The sequence below is a fragment of the Neovison vison genome, chromosome 1 (genome assembly GCF_020171115.1).
Source record: "Neovison vison isolate M4711 chromosome 1, ASM_NN_V1, whole genome shotgun sequence".
NCBI classification, from domain to species: Eukaryota; Metazoa; Chordata; class Mammalia; order Carnivora; family Mustelidae; genus Neogale; species Neogale vison.
Genome location: NC_058091.1, coordinates 166,418,289 through 166,433,927, shown reverse-complemented (window position 1 = coordinate 166,433,927; position 15,639 = coordinate 166,418,289). Strand labels below are relative to the sequence as shown.

At 36.5% G+C, this 15,639-nt stretch overlaps 1 protein-coding gene across 3 annotated transcripts in view; it reads left to right on the top strand.

The window, feature by feature from the left end:
• CNOT6 (CCR4-NOT transcription complex subunit 6) overlaps window positions 1–15,639 on the top strand; it is a 75,714-nt gene that overhangs the window by 38,915 nt on the left and 21,160 nt on the right. For all 3 annotated transcript variants that reach the window (XM_044262384.1, XM_044262367.1, XM_044262375.1), the window contains exons 3-4: window positions 5,513–5,699; window positions 7,637–7,722. In XM_044262384.1, the coding sequence (XP_044118319.1) occupies window positions 5,513–5,699; window positions 7,637–7,722 (273 nt within the window). The remainder of the gene's footprint in view (window positions 1–5,512; window positions 5,700–7,636; window positions 7,723–15,639) is intronic.

The window sequence follows — 15,639 nt, the reverse complement described above, 5'->3', positions numbered from 1 at the left end:
TTTTGCTACTCTGCATGTTTGTGAATCAGTGACAGAGCTTTTGGGTTTATAAGTAAACTTGGAGGGAGTAGAATTCACAAATACAGAGTCTGGGAAGAATGGAAATCAGCTGTGATTGCTGTTTCTTCTAAAATGTCAGTTTTAGAATTTCAATAGTTTTTCTTGTTTTTTTTTTCTTAATCTGCATATGTGGAGGTAATAATTTTGGTTTCTTTATAAGTATGTTAATTACACCTGGTCCATTTAGTGTTTGCAAACTGCCCTTCTGATTTCGGGGAACACTTATTTAGATTCCCCCATCTCCTGGTATTTAACAGTAAAGGATTCTGGATACTTTAAGATGGAACTACTTCTGAAAACACACCTTAATTTAAAGTCAGGTTAATCCCAGCATTTCTCAACTCACAAAGCTGCTTAAAATTAAATATAAACTTTTGGGTGCATATGAAAATGTACAATTCTTTGGAGAAGTAAACAGATAACCTCAGAATCTCAGAAAGTGACTGTCTTGTTCATTGACTTCTCTCAAAAATTAGAGACCTTAATTTCTTGTATTATCTAGTTCCATCAGTAGAGATTGGTCTAATTGAGGAATTGTGATGGGGCAAGGGATATTCACATTTAAACTTTCAGTAGCTGTTACAGGATTGGTTTCAAAATATAGTGGTAGTTTTCCCATAATGAATGAGTGTATCCATTAACCCTCTTAGCCTTGTGGTTACTGGATACTAATTTTATTTTATTGTTTGTCTGATAGAAATGAATATTTTATTGTTAAAATTTGCATATGTTTTATTACTGAAATCCTTAACTGACCCTTTGACCCTTTGTTTATTCTTGAATAATTTACTTGTTTTTATCTGTTGTTCATTTTCCTATTTTTGTTTTATTTTTTATTGCCTGAGCATAGGGACTTTGTATTTACCATTCTGTCCCCATACCAGTCCCTGAAAGTTCACTGAATAAATGAGTGTTCTCTCTTTGACTGCCATACATGTTGGCATGTCCACATTGTAGAGGTTTTGAGTTTAAATGAATTCAAACCTGACAGTGTTCATTTTTGGATTTTAGGGTTTGCGTTATGTTTAGAAATTGCCTTCCATTACTTTTCTGTTTTTTCGGCATTTAGAAATTTATTTCAGTTTTACTTTTCTGTATATGGTTGAGATCTGAGTCTTCTGTTTCCCTTCAACCCTGTGTGATTGATGTCTTTATACATGACTCTTATACTTGATTCCTCCTCCCCCCTCCCCTTTCCTTCTTTATAGACTTCTTGGTTTCCTTTCTGGTTACCTTCTTGATTGAAAATTTTGTATACTTCCTATTAAGTTCAAGTATAAAAGCGCATAAAAATGAATTTCACTAAGTGGTGTCTTGAGGATGAAACACGGGCAAAACACGCACTCAGTAGTTTGTGATGTTTTAAATATTTATACTGAATATTAGCTGTGTGCTTTAGTTTTATGAACTGAAAAGTAAATTTGTTTTACAAATAGGCTATGCTATATTTTCTAATTATTGCACAGTGAGGAAAGACACTTTCTCAGATCAAGGTAAGATTTTATTACAAAGTTGTATTGAGGTATAGTTGACATGTAATGATTAGTATGTATGCAAAGTGAATGATGTGATGCTATATTTGGATCTGTGTGTACATCTTTGAAACCATCACAACACTCAAGGAACACACCCATCATTCCCCAGATTTGTAATTCCCTTTCCTTACCTCCTTCATTTCTCCAGCCCCTTCCCCAGTCCCTGGGATTGGGGATTGTTCTGCCTTTTTAAACCATAGGATTGGTTTACATTTTGTAGAATTTTTATATAAAGGGAGTGATATAGTATGTCTCCCCCACCCCTTTTTGGTCTAACTTCTCTACTTACTTTGATATTCATTCATGCAGTTGGGTTTTTAATAGTTCATTCTTTTTATTACTATTCCATTATTTGGATATGTCAGCGTTTGTTTATCCATTTACTTGTTGTTGAACATATTTGGATGATTTCTGGTATTTGGCTATTACAAATACAACTACATTTATATACAATTCTTTGTGGTGTGTGAAACTCTTACTTGTCTGAGACGACTACCAAAGAATGAAACTGATCATAAGGAAGTTAAGGTTTAACTTTTTAAAAAACTCAAACTGCTTTTGCAAAGAGGTTTTCTCATTTTACATTTGTGCTAGGTATCTTTGATCCATATCCTCACCAACACTTGGCAAGGAAGTCTTAATTTTAGCCATTCTTCCGGGTGTGCAGTAATACCTAATTGTGGTTTTATTTTTTATAATTATTTTTAAATCTAATTGTGGTTTTAATTTGCATTTCCCTAATGATGCTGATGTTGAACATTTTTTTTTCATGTGATTATTTGCCATCTGTGTGTCATCTTTGGTAAAGTGTCTGTTCAAATGTTTTAGCTGTTTTGAAAAATGAGTTGTGGGTGCCTAGGTGGCCCAGTTGGTTAAGCATCTGCCTTTAGCTCAGGTCCTAATCCAGAGGTCCTGGAGTCCGGCTCCCTGCTCAGCAGGGAGTCTGCTTCTCCCTCTCCCTCTGCCTCTTCTTGTGCTCTCTCTCTCACTCTAACGGTCTCTCTCTCTCTAATAAATAAAACCTTAAAAAGAAGAAAATTGGGTTGTTTTCTTACTGAGTTTGAGAGTTCTTACATGTAAGTCCTAAAATCAGGTAGTGTTAGTCTTCCAGCTTTGTTCTTTTTCAGAGTTGTTTTGAATTTTGTAAGGCCTCTGAATTTCCACGTGAATTTTAGAATCAACTTGCCAGTTTCAGACATGGTGGCATTGTGATTGTGACCATGTCACTCTCTGTAAACCAGTTTGGGGAGATACAATATCTTAATGATACTGAATTTTCTGATCTGTGAAGTTTGTATACCTCTCTACTTTTTTAGGACTTCTTTGATTTCTTTCAGGGTGTTTTGTAGTGTTGAGTACACAGGTCCTGCACATTTTGGAGGGGTTAGAATTGCCTCTTTTTCATAATTTTGGTTCTGTTGTAAATGTTATTTTAAATATCAGTTTCTGGTTGTGTGTTGCTATATATAATACAGTAGATATTTTGTATATTGATATTTTGTTCTACAGCCTTGCTAAACTCACTTATTTAATAGTATTTTTGTAGATTCTTGGGCTTTTACACAGGTGATTGTGCCATTTGCAGATATACATGACTTCTGTCTTTCTACTTTAAAATTTTTCTTGTCTTATTCCATTGGCTAAAACTTCCAGCATAATTTTGAACAGGAGTGGTGATAGTGGACATACCTTGGTTTGTTTCTATTCTTAGGAGGAAAGCATTCATTCCCTTGCCACTAATTTTATTGCTGCCCTTTGTCAAGATTGAAGAATTTTCTATTCTTAGCTTACTGAGAGAGCTTTTTAAAAAATTTAATTCGTGATTTCATTTAAATGCTGATTTTAAATGTTGATTTTTGTCAGATGCTTCTCTATATCTACATAGATGACTTTCTTTTCTAAGAAAAGTTTTTGAATCTTTTTTTCCCCAAATGTTTAATAAACCTTGGATTTCTTGGCACAGATCTTACTTGGTCATTATCCTATTAATATATTGTTGGATTTGATTTGTTAAAATTTTGTTAAAATTTGCGTTTATGTTCATGAGAGATTTGATTTGTAGTTTTTTTTTTTTTTTGCACTAGTTTTATTTCATTTTGGTATCAGTGATGTTGGCCTCATAGAGTAAATTGGAAAGTATCTTTTTGTTTTCAGTTTTCTGGATCAGTCTGTAGAATTATTATTAGTTCTTCCTTAAATGTTTGGTTGCTTTCACCAGTGAACCTCTCTTGTTCTCGAATCTTGTTTGTGGGAAGGTTTTTATCAAATACATTTTAAATGGTGTGCTACCATCACGACCATCCATCTCCATAGCTCTTTTCATCTTGTAACTTGCCTTCATTTTTGAAAGATGTTTTTGTTCAGTTACTAAGTTCATAGGATTTATTTTCTTGCAGTACATTAAGGATTTTGCCTTGTTGGGTGATGGCATATTTTTGTATTCCTGTAACATGTATTGAGCTTTGTTTTGGGATATGGTTAGAAACAGTTTAATTCTTTTGAGGCTTGCTCTTTAACTTTCTTAGGTGAGACCAGAATGGTCTTTAGTCTGGGACTGATTCTCTAAGTCTGGCACCTTTTGAATTGCGAGATCTTTCCCTTTGGTATTTGGGAACACCAGCTAGCCTTAGTTTTCTGTATTCCTGGGGATTGTTGTTTCTGCTTCTTTTGGGTGTTCCTCTGGCCCAGGCAATTTCTCACATTTTTATACTGATCGATACTCAGCTGAAAACTTGTGGGGGGACCTTTTTCCCATCTCCAGACTTTTTTTGTCTGTTCATCTCTCTCCTGTCTGGTACTCTGCCTCTGTAAATTCTAGTCCTCTTGGCTTCCCTGTCTCCAGAACTTAGGTGAGATCAATGTGCTGCCCCTGGGATCCCCTCCCTGTGCTGCTGTTCACAAGCTGAGACAACTGTAGGGCTTGCCTTCTTTGTGGTCCTTCAGGGGTCACTCTTCTGCACTGGTTGAGGTCTGATGTCTGAAATTTGTTGATTCACTTATATTTTCTGATATGATAGTTGTCCAAGTAGGATAGTAAATTTGGTTCCTGTTACTCCATCTTGATTAGAACTCTCAAGATTGCTTTTTTAGCCAGTAGAAAATCAGTTCGTAAAGACTAGTGTATTTTTGTTACGGCTGTTTGTTTCATTCTGTCTCAGACTAGGTCCTGGGTATTAAAGAGATAGGGGGAAAGTTCTTAGTTCTTAGATGGATTGTAGAAATGGTTGTCATCTTATCTGTATGTACCAAACTACTGATTTCATGTTGCATTGAAATTAATTATTCTTTTCTTAGTTACTCAATCGTGTGTCTGCTACTGTTTGATATATATGACTTCATATCTGTAATGTGTCTGGGCAATTATTTTTACTTGTAATTTTCAGTGCAGCTTTTTTTTAGTTACATGATTCTTGATGCAATTACCATTTGGGTACACTGGTCTTAAAACTTTGCTAAGCTGAGAATATATTGTTTACCTTTTGTTTTCAGGCAGAATTCTTGTTTTCTAGAGTATAGATAGGAACAGCTTCTGAGATAATGGGTTTGATTTTTTTGGCATAATTTTAAATTAATCATGGTAAAATACTGGATTTATTATCAATATAAATTATTTGTACTGTTTCTTTCATGTACATAGGTAAGGCAACTTTAAAGGATAAAGTCTTAACTGTTGTGCCCTTAAAAATGCTGATGCAGTCTAAACGTTGAGGTTTTTTAAAGTTTGCTAAGGAGAGTTTATAACCTAATCGTAGCAGTGCATTGTCCTAGAATAGGTAAGCTTTCTCCTGTTAAACCCTTCTTCACAATTTTTTGTGTAATAAATTTTTACTCACTGGAACATTAAATGTTACTTAATCCAGGGACCATAATGTAGAGAATGCTATATAATCCTTTCCCATTTGTTTCTTCTCTTACAGGAAAAGTAAGAAGCTTAAGCTCATCGTTGTGGTCACTAACTCACTTGACAGCTTTGCATCTCAGTGACAATTCCCTGTCCCGCATTCCTTCAGACATTGCCAAGCTTCACAATCTGGTGTATCTGGACCTGTCCTCTAATAAAATCCGGAGTTTACCGGCAGAACTCGGAAACATGGTATCACTCAGGTGTGCAGATTCTACTTGCTATGTGACTTTATACCCTCTAAGAACAAAATAGAGCATTTATTTTGCCAGGAAACAACACTACCAATTAAATGGTATTTGAACAAAAAGCAAACATAACTGTATCCTCTTTGTAAAGTTTTCTGGGAAAATTGAATGTCAGCCAACAAATAAATCCAGTAGATTCTTGGCCTCAAATTTGTTTTATTGCTTTATTTTGTGTAATATATTTTATTCTTAAGATATTTGGACAAAGTAGGGGTCAGCAAATAGAAGGCAGTTATATTATCCCACCTACGCACTCACCTGTGACAGATGGTGGTGGTGCTTTTCCCTCTTAACATTCTGGGGCATTGTACCATGGCTAACATGGTGTCCTGGAAACCACTGCAAATGAGCGAAACCTTTTTGGCCATTCCTGGGCTTGTATGTGTGATAGTAATAAAGCCTGAACTTGAAGCTAGAATTAGTCATTGGATTTGGGGAACTATAGTGTGGAGTATAGGTGGTAGATAGGCTGTGGAGTCACACAGTTCAATTTAGAATCCTGACTTTGCCATTTATAGGTTGTGTGATTTGGGGCAAGATTCTTAACCTTGCTGAGCACTTTTGTCCTGTATACAGTTGCTGTATAATAGTTACCTAGCCAGGGCTGAGATTAGATATATCTGAAATAATGAGTAAGAAACTATTAGCCTCCTGCTTGACACTATTTTATTTAATAAATGGTGATTGCTATTTATTTTATTATCTCTGTTTTGTAGGGTAGATGGAACCTACCCAAATTGAATGTAAAGCTAATTTCCAGTTATTTTGTTAATCCTAATGGAAAATCTTGCCCCACTTCATATTACTTTCTTTTTCTCTGATTCCACTGGCTTTTTTGCTGTCTTCTACCATTTGCTGTGTAGTAAAAAGGAATAAGACCTTGTGAGAGTTTCTTTATTGCTCCTAGTCCAGCTTTTTGACATTGTTTTGGGCTTAGTTACTTAGTATATACTATGACCATTTTTAATCTCCTTAAAAGACCTCCTTTCCCATGTGATATATGTGGAAATAAATAGAAACAAATTATTTAGAACTAGTTGTTCTGGTTCGGTTTATGGCCTCACCATTCATTGACCTCTGGTTCACTAAGTAATAACCAAGGTTCATTTAAATTCCAAGAACTAGGGGTTATAGAAGTAGTACTTATTCACATTTAAAAATTGACAAATAAAAGTTATTGGAGAAAATTGTGTCTCACTCTTGGGTCTTTTTTTCCTACTGAAGATTCCTTTGATAGTTATAGTTATCTGTACCAAAAAAAGTCATTAAAATAATCATTGGCAGTTAATATAGCTGCCATTATTACTAAATTGAAATTTTATTTAGTTTGGAGAAGTATTAACAATAGACTTAGTTTTGTAGCTGTCATAAACTATTTTCAGTTGGTGCTACATGATCATTTTAATTCTCCTTTAATGATTCATGTGTTACTTTGTTTATCATTTCCACTTTCTTAAAACTGTGTGGTAGACTCCATGTGTGCTGGGTCAGTGCTGCTCCTGGGGTGGCATGTGGACTGTGCAGTTGCAGATGGTGTCGTCGGCCTACAGTGACATATGCAACATGTCAGAGTAGTTTTATATCTGTTGAATTTAATGCTCTTTAAAAATTAGGGCTTGTGTCTTGTTGGTCTGATTTTTTTTCTCATCTCATTTTTCTAATAATTCATTTTTTCATTGTGTTTTAGAAATGTATTGGTCTGTGGCAGTTTGGGATTATTTTGTTTTTTGTTTTTTACCATCTATTGTTTGTGAAGCACTGTACTAGACATTGGAATATGCAATACAGTTTTTTCATTCTTACAAGATTATATTCTTAGAAACCATATTGCTGATTTTAGCTATGAGTTAAAAGGTAATATATCTTCTGACATGGAATTTTTATGTCCACAGGGAACTCCATTTAAATAACAACCTGTTACGAGTTCTACCTTTTGAACTGGGAAAACTGTTTCAGTTGCAGACTTTAGGCCTGAAAGGTATGACTTCCTGTATTTGTGTTTCTTGGGGTTTGTATGTATGTCTTTGAGTCTAGAGAAGCCACAATAGGGCTTTCTTTTGCTAGGGGTTTGCAGGCTCACTCCTCCCCAAAATTCATTGGTTCCTTAGATATACCCCAGTGGTTTTCTTTCTTGTCCACCTGCAGACTGTTAATCTTTGTATTCTCCTTCACTCCTAGCCCAGCTTTGCTTTCTATCCTTTGTTTTGATTAAATCTGTATTCTGATGATGCATTCCTGAAGTCATACTTTATTTCATCATACTATAAACAGCTTTTTTCCCCGTTGTATTCAAACCTCAAAAAATGGAGACTCACAAAGTGCAGAAATCAATGAGTAAAAAATTTTTGAGCCATTTGGACCTGCTAGTAACAATCAGTTTTTGATCATTTTTTTAAGACTGTAGTTTTATGAGGACTTCATTACTCCATTAGAATTTGAGGGCATAATTGATCCATTGAGAACTATTGGGAAATATGTTTTTTAAATCAGCAAGATTAAAAGTCATTTAATAAAATGTCATTACCTATTTTTTTAATCACATTAGGTGATTCTTTGCCAATCTTGTATCCATCTTACCCTATAATAAATTCTTAAATTTATTTCACATAATGAAGTCTTTAAGAATTGTACTCTTTATTTCTTAAGTATATGTAAATAGTGGGGCACCTGGGTGGCTCAGCGGGTTAAGCCTCTGCCTTCCGCTCAGGTCATGATCTCAGGGTCCTGGGATTGAGCCCTGCATTGGGGTTCCTGCTCATCGGGGATCCTGCTTCCCTCTCACTCTCTGCCTGCCTCTCTGCCTACTTGTGATCTCTGTCTATCAAACAAATAAATAAACTCTTAAAAAAAAAAAAGACATTAAAAAAAAAAAGAATCTGTAGGTAGTAAAATTAGGTTTTTATTCCTATAAATTCATTTCATATCATAAAGGTAACAGTAATTTCACAAAAACAAATGAAATGGAAAAACGTAAATAATACCTCTACAGATGTATGTAAAACCATATTCAACAAGTATTAGCTTTATAAGTGGTTCTTTGGAAAGTGTTTTTCTGTGTAGGCTGGACTTGGCTGAGGCTTCTTAAAATAGACGTCTGTAGATCTGTTCTGTCACCCTATGGTGAGCGTACTTTTGACATTTTCTTATTTTAACTTTGCAAAACAAAAATGTAAAACGTAGCAACATGTATCTGTATCCTGACTATAAGAATTAACAATAGTGCGTCACTTTTGTGTCCGTTTTCTAATGCAAAAGAAACAGGACATTACAGAGTGTGAAAACCCTCTTCTTCAGGTCCCTTTCTCATCCCAGAGGCAGCTACTATTTTTATGTTCTCTTAGTAGTTTCAGGCTTTATAATCTTGCATTATTTATTTTACAAACCTTTGACTCTATTCATTTCTCTAAGGATTCACAAACTTTATTTGAAGTGAGGGTCATCAGTCATAGATTTTTCACATTGAGTTAATGTATATGAAAGCCTTTGAAGTATTGGGGACGGGTAGGACAATCTTTGAGGCACCTTAGTTTTTGAGGCTCCCTTGATCTTCCATTTCAGAAAAATCCTCTCATGTTTGACATCTAGGTTTCATGCTTCTTTCTCAGAAGGATAGTTTCACTGATTGGACCTTTTTTTGGACAAATGCTCTTTAGTTTTTAGAGCTTGCCCCAGCTCAGTTGTTAACTTCAGACAACCACTGATACGTTTTCCATTTATATAGTTTTGTTATTTCAAGAATATTGTATAAGTAGAATCATGCTATATGTAACCTTCTGAGATTGGTTTTTTCCCACTCAGGTTGATTCTTTGGTGATTCACACAGGTTTTTGCATGTTTTTTTTTTTTTTTTCCAATTTATTTATTTTCAGAAAAACAGTATTCATTATTTTTTCACCACACCCAGTGCTCCATGCAAGCTGTGCCCTCTATAATACCCACCACCTGGTACCCCAACCTCCCACCCCCCCGCCACTTCAAACCCCTCAGATTGTTTTTCAGAGTCCATAGTCTCTCATGGTTCATCTCCCCTTCCAATTTACCCAAAAGCACATACCCTCCCCAATGTCCATAACCCTACCCCCCTTCTCCCAACCCCCCTCCCCCAAGCAACCCACAGTTTGTTTCATGAGATTAAGAGTCACTTATGGTTTGTCTCCCTCCCTATCCCATCTTGTTTCATGGATTCTTCTCCTACCCACTTAAGCCCCCATGTTGCATCACCACTTCCTCATATCAGGGAGATCATATGATATTTGTCTTTCTCCGCTTGACTTATTTCGCTAAGCATGATACGCTCTAGTTCCATCCATGTTGTCGCAAATGGCAAGATTTCGTTTCTTTTGATGGCTGCATAGTATTCCATTGTGTATATATACCACCTCTTCTTGATCCATTCATCTGTTGATGGACATCTAGGTTCTTTCCATAGTTTGGCTATTGTGGACATTGCTGCTATAAACATTCGGGTGCACGTGCCCCTTTGGATCACTGCGTTTGTATCTTTAGGGTAAATTCCCAGTAGTGCAATTGCTGGGTCATAGGGCAGTTCTATTTTCAACATTTTGAGGAACCTCCATGCTGTTTTCCAGAGCGGTTGCACCAGCTTGCATTCCCACCAACAGTGTAGGAGGGTTCCCTTTTCTCCGCATCCTCGCCAGCATCTGTCATTTCCTGACTTGTTGATTTTAGCCATTCTGACTGGTGTGAGGTGATATCTCATTGTGGTTTTGATTTGTATTTCCCTGATGCCGAGTGATATGGAGCACTTTTTCATGTGTCTGTTGGCCATCTGGATGTCTTCTTTGCAGAAACGTCTGTTCATGTCCTCTGCCCATTTCTTGATTGGATTATTTGTTCTTTGGGTGTTGAGTTTGTTAAGTTCTTTATAGATTTTGGTCACTAGTCCTTTATCTGATATGTCGTTTGCAAATATCTTCTCCAATTCTGTCAGTTGTCTTTTGGTTTTGAAAACTGTTTCCTTTGCTGTACAAAAGCTTTTGATTTTGATGAAATCCCAAAAGTTCATTTTTGCCTTTGCTTCCCTTGCCTTTGGCGATGTTCCTAGGAAGATGTTGCTGCGGCTGAGGTCGAAGAGGTTGCTGCCTGTGTTCTCCTCAAGGATTTTGATGGATTCCTTTCTCACATTGAGGTCCTTAATCCATTTTGAATCTATTTTTGTGTGTGGTGTAAGGAAATGGTCCAATTTCATTTTTCTGCACGTGGCTGTCCAATTTTCCCAACACCATTTATTGAAGAGGCTGTCTTTTTTCCATTGGACATTCTTTCCTGCTTTGTCAAAGATTAGTTGACCATAGAGTTGAGGGTCTATTTCTGGGCTCTCTATTCTGTTCCATTGGTCTATGTGTCTGTTTTTGTGCCAGTACCATGCTGTCTTGATGATGACAGCTTTGTAATAGAGCTTGAAGTCCGGAATTGTGAAGCCACCAACTTTGGCTTTCTTTTTCAATATCCCTTTGGCTATTCGAGGTCTTTTCTGGTTCCATATAAATTTTAAAATTATTTGTTCCATTTCTTTGAAAAAGATGGATGGTACTTTGATAGGAATTGCATTAAATGTGTAGATTGCTTTAGGTAGCATAGACATTTTCACAATATTTATTCTTCCAATCCAGGAGCATGGAACATTTTTCCATTTCTTTGTGTCTTCCTCAGTTTCTTTCATGAGTACTTTATAGTTTTCTGAGTATAGATTCTGTGCCTCTTTGGTCAGGTTTATTCCTAGGTATCTTATGGTCTGGGGTGCAATTGTAAATGGGATTGACTCCTTAATTTCTCTTTCTTCTGTCTTGTTGTTGGTGTAGAGAAATGCAACTGATTTCTGTGCATTGATTTTATATCCTGACACTTTACTGAATTCCTGTACAAGTTCTAGCAGTTTTGGAGTGGAGTCTTTTGGGTTTTCCACATAGAGTATCATATCATCTGCGAAGAGTGATAATTTGACTTCTTCTTTGCCGATTTGGATGCCTTTAATTTCCTTTTGTTGTCTGATTGCTGAGGCTAGGACTTCTAGTACTATGTTGAATAGAAGTGGTGATAATGGACATCCCTGCCGTGTTCCTGATCTTAGTGGAAAAGCTTTCAGTTTTTCTCCATTGAGAATGATATTCGCAGTGGGTTTTTCATAGATGGCTTTGATGATATTGAGGTATGTGCCCTCTATCCCTACACTTTGAAGAGTTTTGATCAGGAAGGGATGCTGTACTTTGTCAAATGCTTTTTCAGCATCTATTGAGAGTATCATATGGTTCTTGTTCTTTCTTTTATTGATGTGTTGTATCACATTGACTGATTTGCGGATGTTGAACCAACCTTGCAGCCCTGGGATAAATCCCACTTGGTCGTGGTGAATAATCCTTTTAATGTACTGTTGAATCCTATTGGCTAGTATTTTGGTGAGAATTTTCGCATCTGTGTTCATCAAGGATATTGGTCTATAGCTCTCTTTTTTGATGGGATCCTTGTCTGGTTTTGGGATCAAGGTGATGCTGGCCTCATAAAATGAGTTTGGGAGTTTTCCTTCCATTTCTATTTTTTGAAACAGTTTCAGGAGAATAGGAATTAGTTCTTCTTTAAATGTTTGGTAGAATTCCCCCGGGAAGCCATCTGGCCCTGGGCTTTTGTTTGTTTGGAGATTTTTAATGACCGTTTCAATCTCCTTACTGGTTATGGGTCTGTTCAGGCTTTCTATTTCTTCCTGGTTCAATTTTGGTAGTTTATATGTTTCTAGGAATGCATCAATTTCTTCCAGATTGTCAAATTTGTTGGCGTAGAGTTGCTCATAGTATGTTCTTATAATAGTTTATATTTCTTTGGTGTTAGTTGTGATCTCTCCTCTTTCATTCATGATTTTATTTATTTGGGTCCTTTCTCTTTTCTTTTTGATAAGTCTGGCCAAGGGTTTATCAATTTTATTAATTCTTTCAAAGAACCAGCTCCTAGTTTGGTTGATTTGTTCTATTGTTTTTTTGGTTTCTATTTCATTGATTTCTGCTCTGATCTTAATGATTTCTCTTCTCCTGCTGGGCTTAGGGTTTCTTTCTTGTTCTTTCTCCAGCTCCTTTAGGTGTAGGGTTAGGTTGTGTACCTGAGACCTTTCTTGTTTCTTGAGAAAAGCTTGTACGGCTATATATTTTCCTCTCAGGACTGCCTTTGTTGTGTCCCACAGATTTTGAACCGTTGTATTTTCATTATCATTTGTTTCCATGATTTTTTTCAATTCTTCTTTAATTTCCCGGTTGACCCATTCATTCTTTAGAAGGATGCTGTTTAGTCTCCATGTATTTGTGTTCTTTCCAAACTTCCTCTTGTGGTTGAGTTCTAGCTTCAGAGCATTGTGGTCTGAAAATATGCAGGGAATGATCCCAATCTTTTGATACCGGTTGAGTCCTGATTTAGGACCGAGGATGTGATCTATTCTGGAGAATGTTCCATGTGCACTAGAGAAGAATGTGTATTCTGTTGCTTTGGGATGAAATGTTCTGAATATATCTGTGATGTCCATCTCATCCAGTGTATCATTTAAGGCCTTTATTTCCCTGTTGATCTTTTGCTTGGATGATCTGTCCATTTCAGTGAGGGGAGTGTTAAAGTCCCCTACTATTATTGTATTATTGTTGATGTGTTTCTTTGATTTTGTTATTAATTGGTTTATATAGTTTGCTGCGCCCACGTTGGGGGCATAGATATTTAAAATTGTTAGATCTTCTTGTTGGACAGACCCTTTGAGTATGATATAGTGTCCTTCCTCATCTCTTATTATAGTCTTTGGCTTAAAATCTAATTGATCTGATATAAGGATTGCCACTCCTGCTTTTTTCTGATGTCCATTAGCATGGTAAATTCTTTTCCACCCCCTCACTTTAAGTCTGGAGGTGTCTTCGGGTTTAAAATGAGTTTCTTGGAGGCAACATATAGATGGGTTTTGTTTTCTGATCCATTCTGATACCCTATGTCTTTTGATTGGGGCATTTAGCCCATTTACATTCAGGGTAACTATTGAGAGATATGATTTTAGTGCCATTGTATTGCCTGTAAGGTGACTGTTACTGTATACTGTCTCTGTTCCTTTCTGATCTACCACTAGTAGGCTCTCTCTTTGCTTAGAGGACCCCTTTCAGTATTTCCTGTAGAGCTGGTTTGGTGTTTGCAAATTCTTTCAGTTTTTGTTTGTCCTGGAAGCTTTTAATCTCTCCTTCTATTTTCAATGATAGCCTAGCTGGATATAGTATTCTTGGCTGCATGTTTTTCTCGTTTAGTGCTCTGAAAATATCATGCCAGCTCTTTCTGGCCTGCCAGGTCTCTGTGGATAAGTCAGCTGCCAATCTAATACTTTTACCATTGTATGTTACAGACTTCTTTTCCCGGGCTGCTTTCAGGATTTTCTCTTTGTCACTAAGGCTTGTAAATTTTACTATTAGGTGACGGGGTGTGGGCCTATTGTTATTGATTTTGAGGGGCGTTCTCTAAACCTCCTGAATTTTGATGCTCGTTCCCTTTGCCATATTGGGGAAATTCTCCCCAATAATTCTCTCCAGTATACCTTCTGCTCCCCTCTCTCTTTCTTCTTCTTCTGGAATCCCAATTATTCTAATGTTGTTTCGTCTTATGGTGTCACTTATCTCTCGAATTCTCCCCTCATGGTCCAGTAGCTGTTTGTCCCTCTTTTGCTCAGCTTCTTTATTCTCTGTCATTTGGTCTTCTATATCGCTAATTCTTTCTTCTGCCTCATTTATCCGAGCAGTGAGAGCCTCCATTTTTGATTGAACTTCATTAATAGCTTTTTTGATTTCAACTTGGTTAGATTTTAGTTCTTTTATTTCTCCAGAAAGGGCTTTTATATCTCCCGAGAGGGTTTCTCTAATATCTTCCATGCCTTTTTCAAGCCCGGCTATAACCTTGAGAATTGTCATTTTGAACTCTAGATCTGACATATTACCAATGTCTGCATTGATTAGGTCCCTAGCCTTCGGTACTGCCTCTTGTTCTTTTTTTTGTTGTGAATTTTTCCGCCTTGTCATTTTGTCCAGCTAAGAGTATATGAAGGAGCAAGTAAAATACTAAAAGGGTGGCAACAATCCCAGGAAAATATGCTTTAACCAAATCAGAAGAGATCCCAAATCGTGAGGGGGGATTTCTCCCCTCTCACGATTGAGTGAGGAATCTCCTCTGATTGGGATCTCCTTTGATTGGGATCTCCCAATCTCTTCTGATTGGGATCTCTTCTGATTTGGGGATAAAAAGAGGCTCAAAAAGAAAGAAAGGAAAAAAAAAAAAAAGAAAAAAAATTTAAAAAAGAGATTGAATTAAAAATTCAATCAAGAATTTAAAAAATTAAGGAAAAAAAAGATTGAAGAGATTAAGATCTCTTCTGATTTGGGGATAAAAAGAGGTTCAAAAATAAAGAATTAAAAAAAAGAAAATGAATAAAGAAAAGTATAAAAAAGAAAAAAATATATATACATTAGATAATCTAGTTAAAAAAACGTTAAAAAAAAGGGTAAAAGTTATAAAAAATTTTAGCAGAAGAAGAGAAAAAAAAATGAAAAAGAAAAAAATTAAATTAACTGCAAGACTAAAAAAATCACAGGCAGAAAGCCATGAGTTCCGTGGTTTGTTTTCTCCTCCTCTGGAATTCTGCTGCTCTCTCCTTGGTATTTAAACTGCACTCCTTGGTAGGTGAACTTGGTCTTGCCTGGATTTCTTGTTGATCTTCTGGGGGAGGGGCCTGGTGTAGTGATTCTCAAGTGTCTTTGCCCCAGGCGGAATTACACCGCCCTTACCAGGGGCCGGGCTGAGTGATCTGCTCGGCTTTGCTTTCAGGAGCTTTTGTTCCCTGAGCGCTTTCCGTAGAGTTCTGGAGGACGGGAATACA